The sequence below is a fragment of the Cheilinus undulatus genome, linkage group 11, assembly GCF_018320785.1.
Source record: "Cheilinus undulatus linkage group 11, ASM1832078v1, whole genome shotgun sequence".
Lineage (NCBI taxonomy): Eukaryota > Metazoa > Chordata > Actinopteri > Labriformes > Labridae > Cheilinus > Cheilinus undulatus.
In genome coordinates this window covers 23,027,926-23,040,940 of record NC_054875.1, presented here as the reverse complement: position 1 = coordinate 23,040,940, position 13,015 = coordinate 23,027,926, and the positions used below count along the sequence as shown (strand labels likewise).

The following is a 13,015-nucleotide window of genomic DNA, read 5'->3' as shown; positions in this document are numbered from 1 at the left end:
GGATGCTGCTCTCACTAGGAGCAGGTGTATTCAGCCAAGTGGAGGCGCAGGGCACAGAGCAGGAGCGACGCATGACAAACGCTGGACCACAACACTACCTGCTTCAAAGGAGAGCATCTCTAACTGAAACATGCTGGATAACGCGATTCTTTGACAAAATAGATTTTTTTTTTTTTTTGCAAGTTGCATGTGCTAACCAGGAGGATTCAGGCACTGTGAGGTTGCAGGACGCGCAGCATTAGTGGAAATACAGTAGTGACATTAAAGCCAATTTCGAGGCTTCTCTTCTGGTTTCTGTCTTCTTCTTATCAAGGACTAAATTATCTGCAAACATGCCTGGGGCATTCCTGTCAGCGCAGTCGCTCTACATCGGGATGGAGGTGCTGATCGCAGTGGCGTCAGTGATCGGGAATGTGATGGTAGTTTGGGCGGTGAAAATTAATAAGTCGTTGCGAGATACCACGTTCTGCTTCATCGTGTCCCTAGCCTTGGCGGATATCGCAGTGGGAGCCCTCGTCATCCCTCTGGCCATCACTATCAGCATCGGACTCCAAACTCACTTTTACAGCTGCCTCCTGGTCGCGTGCACGGTGCTGGTGCTGACGCAAAGTTCAATCCTGGCCCTCCTGGCTATCGCGATTGACCGCTATCTCAGGGTCAAGATCCCCACCAGGTAATGATGAGATGCACAGAGTTAGTCATGCTCGCCCTAAGGTGCTAGTCATGATGTTTTATTTCCCACCTCACGCAGCTCCAGCTCCGTGTTTCTGGGCACTGACGTCCTCATGGGTCTTGTTTCACTTCACAGGATATCTCGGACTCACTATTACTGATATGACAGCTAACCAGAGCATGCCTGATCAACCCACAGCTTTAATTAGAGCCTCTGCTTGTACTGGAAATTGTTACACAGTTTCACAATGACAGACGTACATGCGAGGGTAGGGTCTTGTATAGTTTCTGTGTTTCTAGAGGGCATAAAAGAGGTCACATTTGCTGTCCATCTCCCTCTCTGTATCTGATGCTCAGGATCACCAGGGTTTTTATCACACCAGGCTGGAACAAAAGAGCCAGCAGTGGTGCTGAAAGGCTGAAGAGATAATCGTAGTAGAGGCAGGGAATTATTGTCTGAGAATATTGTCCATGATAACCTCAAATTTTAATCTCCTGTCTAAGACTTCAGTAAGTCTTCCAGCTTAAATGGCTGCACTTTATCAGGATTTTGACTTGCTATTGTTATAATGAATTGAACTGTTGAAGCTTAATGGTGTCTGCCACAGTATTTTTACAGCAGAGCATCGGTGATTCATCATTTAAATCAGGATTTTACTCACTAGGGAGTTGCTATTGCCTCTCCCTTCCCAGAAATCAAATTGAGAAACAAGTTCAGAACCCAATCTCAGCATCACAATAATACATTTCCCAGAAAATGGAACATTTGAACTTCATAGTTATGAGCATTGTATTTGCTCTCTTACTGTAACACCACAAAGTGTGATAATGTGATTCCCCCGCTGCTTCCCTGTTGATAGATCAGTATCTGTTCTCCTGCGAGCCGGCCGGCTCAGAGTGTGAATAACGATCTCGCCGTTCTGCTTCAGTCACAGACTTAGGTTAACACAGCCCTGATCAATACAATACAAGACATGTTACCTCTATTGGGGAGCTAACTCCTACAAAAGTCACATTATTGTAACTTTAATTCCCTTTCTCTACCATTAGAAAAATACATGAGTAATTCAGAATGGGTCAACCATTGAACTACACACTTTACAACACAAACAGGGTCAGATTTCACCCCAGCCTCAGGCTGAGTGCTTCTGCGTCATTTCTTGGTCACAGGACGGCTGTGATAAGATTTACAAGCTTTTGCACCTTGCACTGTTTTCTACCTACTTCTTCTCTCCATAAAGCAAAACAGAAGCCAAACCTGTAAAGCACGTTGTTGCTGCCAACTACTGCAGCCTTTGTCCACAGTGCTGTTGTAATGAAAAATAGTCAATATTGAGCCAATTTCAACAGCTGTAAGTCAGTTTTACCCTGAACAAAAGCAACAGCTCTGAGAAGTGCAACGTTTTCCGATAAGGGATTACACTGACTTGTTCAAGTGGAAAAATATGCTGCCAGGAGCTGTGTGTGTGTGAAGTGTCTAGAGGCTTTGTACTTTAAAACGACAACTCCTTTCTCTTGATTTGCTGTTTGTCAGTCAAACAGCACCAGCAATGTGAAAATGAGGTGAACAGAAAAGGATGGCACCCTGGGAGAAAAAGTGCTGACATTTGTTGTTTCCTCCTGCAGGTACAAGCGGGTGGTGACCCCTCGGCGAGCAGGGCTGGCGGTGGTGATCTGCTGGACGGTGGCCTTCATAGTGGGTCTGACACCGATGTTAGGCTGGAATAACCTGCACCGCCTCCAGCAGAACGGCTCCATCAGCTCCGACCTTGTCATCACCTGCCAGTTTGAGAACGTTATCAGCATGGACTACATGGTTTACTTCAACTTCTTTGGCTGGGTGCTGCCGCCACTGGTGCTCATGCTGGTCATCTATGCCGAGATCTTCTACATGATCCACAAGCAGCTGAACAACAAGAAGCTCACCAGCAGCCACACAGATCCCAACAAGTACTATGACAAGGAGCTGAATCTGGCTAAATCATTAGCTTTGGTGCTTTTCCTCTTCGCAATCAGCTGGCTCCCCCTCCACATCATCAACTGCATCACTCTTTTCTGCCCTGAGTGTGAGAAGCCAATCGTCCTCCTCTATATCGCCATCCTGCTCACCCATGGCAACTCCGCCGTCAACCCTATCGTCTATGCTTTCCGCATTAAGAAGTTCCGCACGGCCTTTAGGAAAATCTGGCAGCAGTACTTCTGCTGTAAGGACACACCAGCTCTGGAGATTCAGCCCAGCGACAGGAAAGAGATGCCAAATCCAGAGCCGCAGCAGGAGGCGCTAGCACAGAAGGAATGCCCAAAACCAGATCCGCCCCAACAGCAGCTGCCTCCATCTGAGCAGCAGAAAACCGAACCTCCGCAGGAACTCAAAGAACATCCGCCCTCCCTGGAGCAGCACGCTGTCTAACCTGAGGAAGGCAGACAAGTTCTGGCTGGGAAAGTGATAATCAGTGCATGAGCACTGGTTCTCTCCTCGATTGAATGTAGACCAATGAGGAGCATGAGGTGCTAGATGCTGCAAAGGCTTGGATCATAAATCTCAAATATGGTTTATGTTTCCTCAGCAGGAGTGGATTTACTGAGAGGTTTGATCAAAAAAGGCAGAAAGGGTTCCTGCTAACATGCAATAATGGAGCAGTCTATCTTAGTAACAGACTGAAGACTTTTAGCTTTAATGTTTTATTCATCACGGTCTGTGGGTCTGAACATTAAAAGTTTTTTGTGGTTAATCAGTATTAGATTATCATAGAATGAAAGTTTCATTGTTCATTAGAACAGCTTCATCTTACTACTGTAGAGCTGTGTGTCTGTGTAACCTGACAGTGACCGAAGAACATGAATGTAATCTTAATGTAAATACATGATTTAGCAGCACAGCTACTTCAGGGTCTTAATCGCACAACAGTGGCCGAGCAAGCAGCACCATGGGAGAGATTTCTGCTGCAAGGAGGTGCTGATAGAAGGGTTTTGTAATCCCTAAACTCTTCTCCACTGGAGCTCGGTCCCTCTGTGATCCGACTGCACCGATCCATTACAGACGAGATGGACAAGGAAAAGACACATGCAGCTGCAGGGAGCGGGAGGTTTTAACCTTTTTAGAAGCTGCCTGCAGGAGAGTCATTGCTGCAAGACGACAGCTACTCATGTGGGAGAGAGACAAGATGCACTTAAAGCTCATGTTTATCCAGCCTCCATCCCAGTTGGAGGCGGGAGTGGCGGGGTTTTCCATATTTTTTTACCCACATAAACTGATTATAACCTCTTCACATCTTACCACTAGATACAGTGGCTTTCATGGCCTTATTCAGTCATCATTGGTAGTATAGACTGTACCAGAAAAAAACAAGCTGAAGATTGTGAGTATCTCAAATACCATGTAAGCTTAATTTCTTGCCTAATTGAAAACTTGGACATCTGTAGAGTAGATATTAAACTATGTTCAATGCCACTGACATACATGTATGAGAATGTAAAGTTATTCTGTTTTATCTCCTGTAAAAACCCACAGCTCTGGCCAAGACAGTTCATAAATTACAATCTCTAATGTTGTGAAGGTTAGCACATTTTCTGACTTGGTTATCATTTTTGAAACAGAAGAAGGCAAATAACAGTATCAACAGAAACTCATGGAAGCACATCATATGTGATAGGTTTAATCTAAAGGGTGTCAGCCAGGTGGACTTGGATAACACAAAGGGTTATATCATTGTGAAACCTAAGATTACAATAGGATTCTTGATAATCTTATCAGTGGTATTTCATAGCTTGATGAATGACTTCCATTACAACTGTGGTTACTAAGCAAAGAGTTCAACCCTGCGTCCAACAAATAAGCTGTCGTTATAATACATTTTATATAGAGGCAGATGCACTCTACCTGGATTATGTTTTCTTACAAGAAACAAAATCAATTTCATTTATTTATTTTGAGAAATCTTTGATGCCATAGTACCAAAAAAGGGCAAAATGGCAGGAACACTTCCCCATCAGCCCCATTAGTGCTTTTCTTTGGGCAATCTTGCTCGAGCTAAAAACATTGCTAATAACATTACAAGGTGTTATTTAGTGTGTAGAGGTGTCAAACAGATTGTCGTCTTTGTAGAAAACAGAAAAAAGTTGTGCAACACTGTACAAGCATTCTAAGGTTATTTATTTAAAGAAGCCAGTGTTAACATCCAAATACTGAAAAGCTTTAGTTGTCTGAACTCACCCTAGACCAGAGTCTGGCTACAAACCCACAGCTTCTTGTCAAAGCCTTGACCTTTGTACTACCCACTACCCACAACAAGTATTTGTAGAATACTCATTTTGAAGGGAACCCCTACGTATGAAGACATGCTGACCTTATTGGAGTAACATTAAAGGTACAATGTGCAGTTTTTAGAAGCATTTACCAGAAAAAACGTGGTGAAAATGGAATACGATATTCATAAGGATGCTTAAATTAGTGTTTAGTCACTTTAATATACAAGAGTTAAACATTTCTTGAAAATTTCACTGGTTGCCATGGTTACCACCAGAGATGAAACGTTGCAATCTAAAATCTGACTGCTAGATGACACTCCCATTCCCAATTTTAGAGAGGGGTCTGACTCTGCATCTCTGGCTGCCACTCTCACAGACTGTTCATTTGAGACACTGTATATCTCTGACAGGAAGTGCCATAATTTGCCTGTACAATGTATAAAATGCAACTGTATTCCTAAAAAAGTTTGGCAGTTATATCCATGAAATAACCACATTGCATACATTACAGACTTAAACACATTTCATAGATAAAACAGAAAAAGGTCAAAGGTCTGACCTGGCACACCAGATGGATGTGTGTGTTTCACACATCCATCTGGTATACCACTCACAGACAGCGTTTGGGAAAGGGAAGAGCCTTTGAAAAAAAAACTCGGAGGACGACTGGATGAACGTTCTATCTGTCACATCTTTACGGGCCAATCAGAGCAACAAAACATGTGATGTAGCTGCTACTGAGCTGCACCCCTACCGAAGGAGTAAAGTCCACAAAGACTGCATAACGCGAACCATGGCGACTGTAGACGTGTCAGTACACGACTTTTGTCGTTTTTGAAAAGAGAACAATTCAATGCTGTTCTTTGCTCTTCTTTTAACAAAGAAATGTTGTCAAGTTCTGATAACACTGGCGCTTTAGCGGCATCCACGCTAATGTCTGCGGCCATAACTGCACCGGCCTCCTGTTGCTGCTTGCTTGCGTCACGACTCTGCCACTCCTGAAAGTATTGCCCCTCGTTGCTGATTGGTCCTGTCACTTTCAAACCTGGCCCAAACGGTTCAGACTTTGCAAGATGGATTTGCCAGTGAGAAACACAGAAACGGGCATATCCATCTGCTTCACAAGGTTATCAAAGGTCTAGTCCAGGATTACTTTATGCACAGACCTGTTTAAGAGGTAGCTGCATGGTGCTGGTTCATTTAAGCTTTGTTATCTTAAGCTTTAGCTGAAACTAACGTAGCTATGCTAGCTCTGTAATTAACGTTACTAGCAAAGCCAAAGAAGGAAAGTTTGCTTTAGTGGGAGGAGTTTTAGTACACATAGTTACAGTACATAGTTAAGTAGATAACATAGCAACACTAGCTAATGTAGCTGCTTTGCTGACATGGCTTTTGCATGTTAACTACATTAGTTATTTAGCTCCATTATCTATAGCTAAGTTAGCTTTAGCAACAGGGGCTTTAGTTAATATAGCTAAGGCTAACTTAGCTAAGTAGATAACTGATACATAGCTGCTTTGTGAGCTTTACTTTAGCTGTTTGCTATGCAGCTTATGCAGCTAATGGAGCTATGTAAGCTACACTTGCTGTGTTAGAATGTTTCCATGGAAGACAGACTTTTTCACTGTAAGGAGACTGTTTCGTCTGAATTATTAACCATTTTGTAATCAGGTTTTGCAGTTCAGTTTTTAAACTGTAAACCTTTGGTATCATAACCTTTACCTTAACCTTTACCCCTACCCTAAACAGAAGTCTAATCCAACTTTATTTCTAAAGTTTTAGGGATTATATCCTTTCTCGGATATACAGCGTCTTAGATGATTGTTCTTTGTTGAGAGGCCATCAGAGATGAATGGTCTGCAGCTGGACTATATAACAGTTTTACAAGCGGTAGCTTTGATGTTGTTTATTCATAAATTGTTCAAAGAAACACACCAGATTTCTACATGCGGGGAAAATGTTAGATAAAGGTTCACACATAAGCTGCCATTTTGTGCAATAACTTCTGAGAAAATTTTTTAAGGATCACACTTCATAGGAAATGTAGTGATGTCATACGGTTGCATTAGACCTCATTCACCTCCCGTTCTAAGGAAGAATTTTGTGCTTTAAACCGTTATGCAGCTTTTAATCCTGACATTCACCAGCATTTTCTCATCTCTGATTTTTTCTTTCCCAAGAACAAAATCACTTCAGAACACTCTTACAAGCATTTGAGTGCTGATATGAGAGGATAAATGATTAATTTTGCACTCATCAGCACTCAGATTTAAAAGATTAATAATGGCACAATGAAATAGTTTTTAATTCTATTTTACAGCATGTTTATCAAATTAAAACTATCACAGTATTAAATAATGCCTACAAATACATGACTTAAATATAGTATGATATTAATTCTAACATGCAGTGTTTGATCTTGACCACAAAATGTGACATACTGCATATAAAGTTAGCACTTAAAAAAAATACAATTAAACACTTATTTAAAACAATAAAAACTTCCCCTTACACACAGGCATTTAAATATGTTTAAAGTGTTGTTTCATCATTTAAAGGATCTTGTTTTAGAAAATAATGTACATTTTAATCAAATTATCCTCTCTGTAAAAAACAAAGAAAAAAACAACAAACTTCCCCCTTATTATTTTAACTTGCCTGGAATGCATCCTTATTAAAGCATGATGCATGTCATTTCTGATAAAAACACTTTCTGACCCAGTGATATCACAGAAAAATATACATTTTTTGCATGTATTTAATATCCACTACTGGTGCAAAAAATGTAATTAACTTTTCTTCTTTTGGTGTCATTTGGAGTAGGACAACATCCACTTTGGAGCTATCATGGTATTACAACTGTATTTCTGATTTACTGTATTTTCGGATGTAACTTGGACATTACTGATATGATTCTTCCACTTCTGTGTGCCTTGTGTCTTTGCACAAGGCTTTTATATGTCCATATATAGGCATTAAAAGAGAGTTTTACTATGTTACTTAGGAGCTTACAAGCACCTGGCATTAACACAGGTGCAAACAATTAAGCCGTTTAAGAACTTGTCATGAATCCCCTGTAGGTTTCGCTTAGAATTTTTCTTAAGAAGTTGAAGAAATATCTTAGGAGAATATTGGAGGATGAGGCCCATTGATCTTCTGTCATCCCTGAAATGTTTTTAATTTGTAGCTGCTGTGCAGTTCTAGTGAAGAGGACACTAAGGAAGATGTTTCTGTAGTGTAAATGGAGGTGAATGTAAAAGAAAGATGTAGGGGAAAAAAACCCTGTAAGCAGATAATCAGTACCCACAATGCACCGCACTAAAATGGCAGCCTGTATATGAATCTGTTTTCTAAATTTATTTGAAAATGCTGAAATCTAGTGTGTTACTATTTACAAAACTCATAAAAGACACCTATATTTATCTAATAAAATCTCATAAGATCAACATGTCTTAATATCCAGCGCTCCTTTTAAGGCACACAAAGCTTAATGTACTCAAAAAGATGACTCTAGAATAACCCAGGTAGCTATTACATTTGTCACCACAACCCAATTAGGAAACCAATTTAGGAGACAGAGCTGCAACATCAATTCGAATTCGTAGTGCACTCCTCCATTTATTTTAAAGAGGCTACAATCAATACTTTAAAACCAACAACAGATCAAATGACGACTTGTTTATTACAGGGGTTTCTAAATGGGAAACACCTACTGGTGATATAGATCCCTTCAGCTCTATGGTTGTTGTCATCTTACAGCTTATTGTTTCATTCAACTGGTGCATATGTTGTCTATTCAAGACAGACTTAACAACTAGCTAGTGGTGAAATGTGAGCATGTAGCAGCTAAGGAGGCAGAGCTTAAATAAGATAACCAGCCACAACTGTGACTGTGTCACAAATCCATCGCATGTGATATTTTTCACATCCATCAGGGGCAATACCTCAATACCCCATTTGGTAAGGCCAGAGTCTTTAAAAAAAAATCTCAGAGAGTGATTGAATCAGAATTGTCTCTGTCACATTCATTAGTCTCCAATCAGAGAAACAAGACATACAATCCAGTGGGCGTGTGATTGATGTTTACTGTCAGTGGAGCCAGTCCCTAAATCAAACTCTTTCCCAAGCCAGTGTTCTGACAATTTCTGCTGCTTTGTTGAAAAATACTATTGTAGTGTGAAATGATAGTAGGGTCCAGCTCTGACACAAATGCTAATTCAAACCATTTACTCATATGTAGCAATAGAAAGTAGCACATTTAATAGTTAGCAAAAATCAACTGAAAACAGTCTGGAGTAGAGTGAAACATCTTAAACCACCAAGAAAAGCTTCCTGTGCAGCTCTGTGCTCTTCTTCTGATATATAAGAAGATACTTTTGATAAAACTTCTGCTATTGTTACATCCACACTAAACTCTTCAATGATGCCATTGTGGTAAACGATGTAATTTCATCTGTAGGTACCTCCTTTTTCTCCTAAAATGATTGCAGAATGGTCATTTGTCCATTCTCTGACAAGGAACACGTGTTTCATCTTAAAAGCTTTGCCTAGTGACAGACATGGAATCTGGCTTAGCCATCATCAAATACAAGTAAACATGAACAAACATCCAAATAGTGGCTGCGTTATGACTTTGAATCGATCCTAATCTGCTGTGTAAAATACAAGCTGTTTTCTGAAAACCGTGCCAAATTATTTTAAAGACTATGAAATCACAAGAAGATGCATGTAATGTTTATTGAAAGTCTCTTTACATTTCAAAGAGTATACTTGAACGCTGTACCCGGGAGTTGTACAAGAGTATCAAAGAAGGACAACTGAATGCAGATGGTGATAAAACAATACGCTACTCTCTCCAGCGCCCTTGTCAACTTTTTTATTCCCAATAATGAGGCAAGGTTGTGCATTTGGCATTTTTTCTCTACTGTAAAACCAAACAAGTTCTCAAAATTTTTGTTAAAACTTATTACAGCAGCTTTTTAAAGTAGTAGACAGTGATTGTTAAAATATATAATTAACACTGTAATCCCAATGAGTGTATAGTACTAAAAATATTAAAGGCAACTGATAATGAATAAAAAGGACCTGAAAAAATAGTACTTGTTTAGTTGCAGGCCATTTAAAATAATATCAGTCCAATTTTACTTGTACATTTATGCTAACATTTTATGTTAAACTACACTATGGAGACTTCACTACAAAATTCTGTTCAAAACATGATTGATTATTTTCTTCAAGCTTCATGATCTTCATCCACTACTTTTTCTTTACTCTTCTACCACATACTTTAATGTTGAACATTCATGCCACTCAAGGTCGGCTTGTTGGGACCCCCTTAAAACAAGATGAGTCAACTCAAGGGGCTAACCCTTCAGTGAATAAGTTTACTACTTAAGTTACTATAAGTGGCTATAATGGAAAGGTGCAAATTGAACCAGGAAGTCCTCATCCACCATGTTCTATATACTAATCACAATATTGAGTGGCTTCTCCCCATATCTGAGAGTTGGCTAACAGAGTCAGTAACTTCACTCAGGGTGCAAAATTTCTAATGCCCAAAGGCATTCTGGGAAAACTCTGCAGTTTAAGGGATGATTGTCAAAAAATTGAGTACAATTAAAAACAATACATACAGTAAGTACTGTTCACTGAAAACCAGAAAATGTCTTCTAACTCATAAAAATAGAGCTGAAAAAGCTGTTTTTCGATTTTTAAGTTAACACAACTGATTTTTTTTAACAGCCTTCAACTGTCTGGTCTTACAAAGAAGTAGATACTTTCATAATCTAGCCTAAATACCCAATAGTTGCTTCCCAAGCTTTAAAAGTTGGTTTTCTATCGATGTTTACAACTCTGCCCGCTACCCCCAAGTGGGCACAAAAAACGTGTAAATGTTTGATGCAAACAGCTCCTCTCAGACTGTTTCTCCTTCCTGTAAAGTCAGCATTTCCTGTAGGCTACCTGAGGACACTCAAGAACCCCCATCCACCCAGTTCATGTATTCAGTATTCAAAAGAATGATAAATTGGTAATTTTCTAACTATTCAGTCCTCTTGACGAGTCAGCGTTTCCACAGCACTGAACACTTGAAGCCCCAGATATCTCAACTTTATTCTATGGGTACCTTGCTGCAGCTCGGCGGGGCTGTCAGACTTCCCATTACCGCTGTGAGATAACAGTCGAGAGTTGTCACAGCTCCAACGACCCATTTCTTCTTTCAGCATGTAAGAATTCCTTTGATATTTGGCGCCGTATAGAACCAGGAGAGACATAGTCAGAGCAAGAACTGCACACTCTTGCGTTATCTGTGAAGTGTCAACAGAGTTGTCAACAGTATCACTTCAGCCAACTCGTTTGGATAAATCTTGTCCGGAATCCATACAGTGGAAAAACACAGGATATGTGGACTTCTCAATGTGATATAGTGCTGAGTGGGCTGCTTATATAAATCAATAGTCTGGTCCAGCATTCAGCATATTTTACACATGGTTTAACACTTTTATCCAGGCTTGGGTGCTATTTTTATCATATTGGCTTGTTTTTCTGGGCAAAGATGTTGTGTTTCGGGTAAGGGTGGGATATCAAGTCGAAAGAGAGCGCAGATAAGAAGAACAAAGACAAGGAAAGGAAATGCTGGAGCAGTGTATTTCCATTTAGAGCAGCAGAGGTGACCTTTCTCTGCAGTGACCTCCTGCCCTTGAGGCTAATATGGACGCTTACTGCAGATCCTGGGAGAGGTGGAGTACTAAATATTCAGATCTATAGTAAAATCAACTCAGGAGTCAACATGTGCCAACATTAATCCAGTGAAATATATTTGTAAAGAGAATTTTCAAGACAGGATGCAATGCAAATCAGACAGAGTAATAGCAGGCTTTAATAGCAACTACAGTCTAAATGACTTATAAACTTCTGTATCTTGACTTGTCTCCTGTATTAAAATACAGTGCCTATAAAAACTAATCACAGCCTTGGAGTTTTTTACCCTTTAATTGATTTCATAAATCTAATAATAGTCCATTTTATTTGGCTTGTTTGGCCAAAAAAAATCACAAAAAACCCTTTAATGTTAAAGTGAAACCAATTTCTAAAGAGTGGTATGACTTTAACAAAAATATGTAAGGTTAAATAAGTTATTGCATAAAAATCAGCCCCCTGAAAAGTGACTGACCTAATTAAACAGAGGTCCAGCCATGTGGTGTTGCCCAGATCATGCTGTCCTCACAAACTGAGAGACCGTGCAAGAAGGAGACGAGTGAGAGAGGCCATCAAGACACCTGTGACTACTCTGAAGGAGTTACAAGCTTCAGCAGCTGAGATGGGAGAGACTCTGCATACAACAACTGTTGCCCGAGTTCTTCGTCGGTCAAAGTTCAACTTCCTCCAAGTTTCTCTGGTCTGTTTTTCTTACTCAAATGCTGTTTTGTATCAGTCAGAAGACACCTTGTTGATCATTTTCAGCCAGGGTCTGAATTCTGATATCCCCCCTCCGCCCTCTGTGGGCATGGAGATTGAGCGTGCATGCAAGAGAAGGGGTGGAGGAGAGAGAGGAAGTAAAGCAGGGAGGGTGATGGATGGGGAAGTTGCCTGACAGGTTGTTGTTTGATATTTGGGGCTTCTTTCAAAATATTCAGGGTTAATGCTGGTGCCCCCTGGAGCTTCTGGTCCCCCTAGCATTTGCATTTGCTGGCCCTGTCCCTTCTGTAAAGCACAGTGGTGGCAGCATCATGCTGTGGGGCTGCTTCTTGGCAGCTTGCCCAGGATGGCTTGTAAAGGTAGAGGGAAAAATGAATGCTGAAAAATATAGGAAAATCCTGTTGGAAAATTTTGTTCAGTCTGCAAGAAAACTACAGCTTGGGGGAGGATTTATTTTCCAGCAAGACAATGACCCGAAGCATACAGCGAAAGCTACACAGAAATGGTTTAAAGACAACAATGTGAATGTTCTGGAGTGGCCGAGTCAAAGCCCAGATATCAGTCCATTAGAGCTGTTCACACATGATCCCTGTGAAACCTGACAGAGCTTGAGCAGCTTTCAAAGAAAAATGGAGTAAAATTGCAGTTTCCAGATGTGCAAGCCTGATTGAAACCCATC

The 13,015-nt window shown here is 40.5% G+C and overlaps 1 protein-coding gene across 1 annotated transcript; it reads left to right on the top strand.

Moving 5' to 3' along the window:
• Window positions 1–332: 332 nt before the first annotated feature.
• On the top strand, window positions 333–3,157 carry adora1b (adenosine A1 receptor b). Its single transcript, XM_041800035.1, has 2 exons — window positions 333–673; window positions 2,299–3,157. Exons 1-2 carry the CDS (start codon window positions 333–335, stop codon window positions 3,080–3,082), a joined length of 1,125 nt encoding a protein of 374 aa, XP_041655969.1. The 3' UTR covers window positions 3,083–3,157.
• The last annotated feature ends 9,858 nt before the right edge of the window (window positions 3,158–13,015 follow it).

Bases quoted from the DNA above. Each gene is read 5' to 3' on its own strand.
- adora1b (XM_041800035.1), top strand. From the start codon at position 333: ATGCCTGGGGCATTCCTGTCAGCGCAGTCGCTCTACATCGGGATGGAG. The intron at 674-2,298 runs GTAATGATGAGA...TTCCTCCTGCAG, and splicing joins AGGGTCAAGATCCCCACCAG to GTACAAGCGGGTGGTGACCC.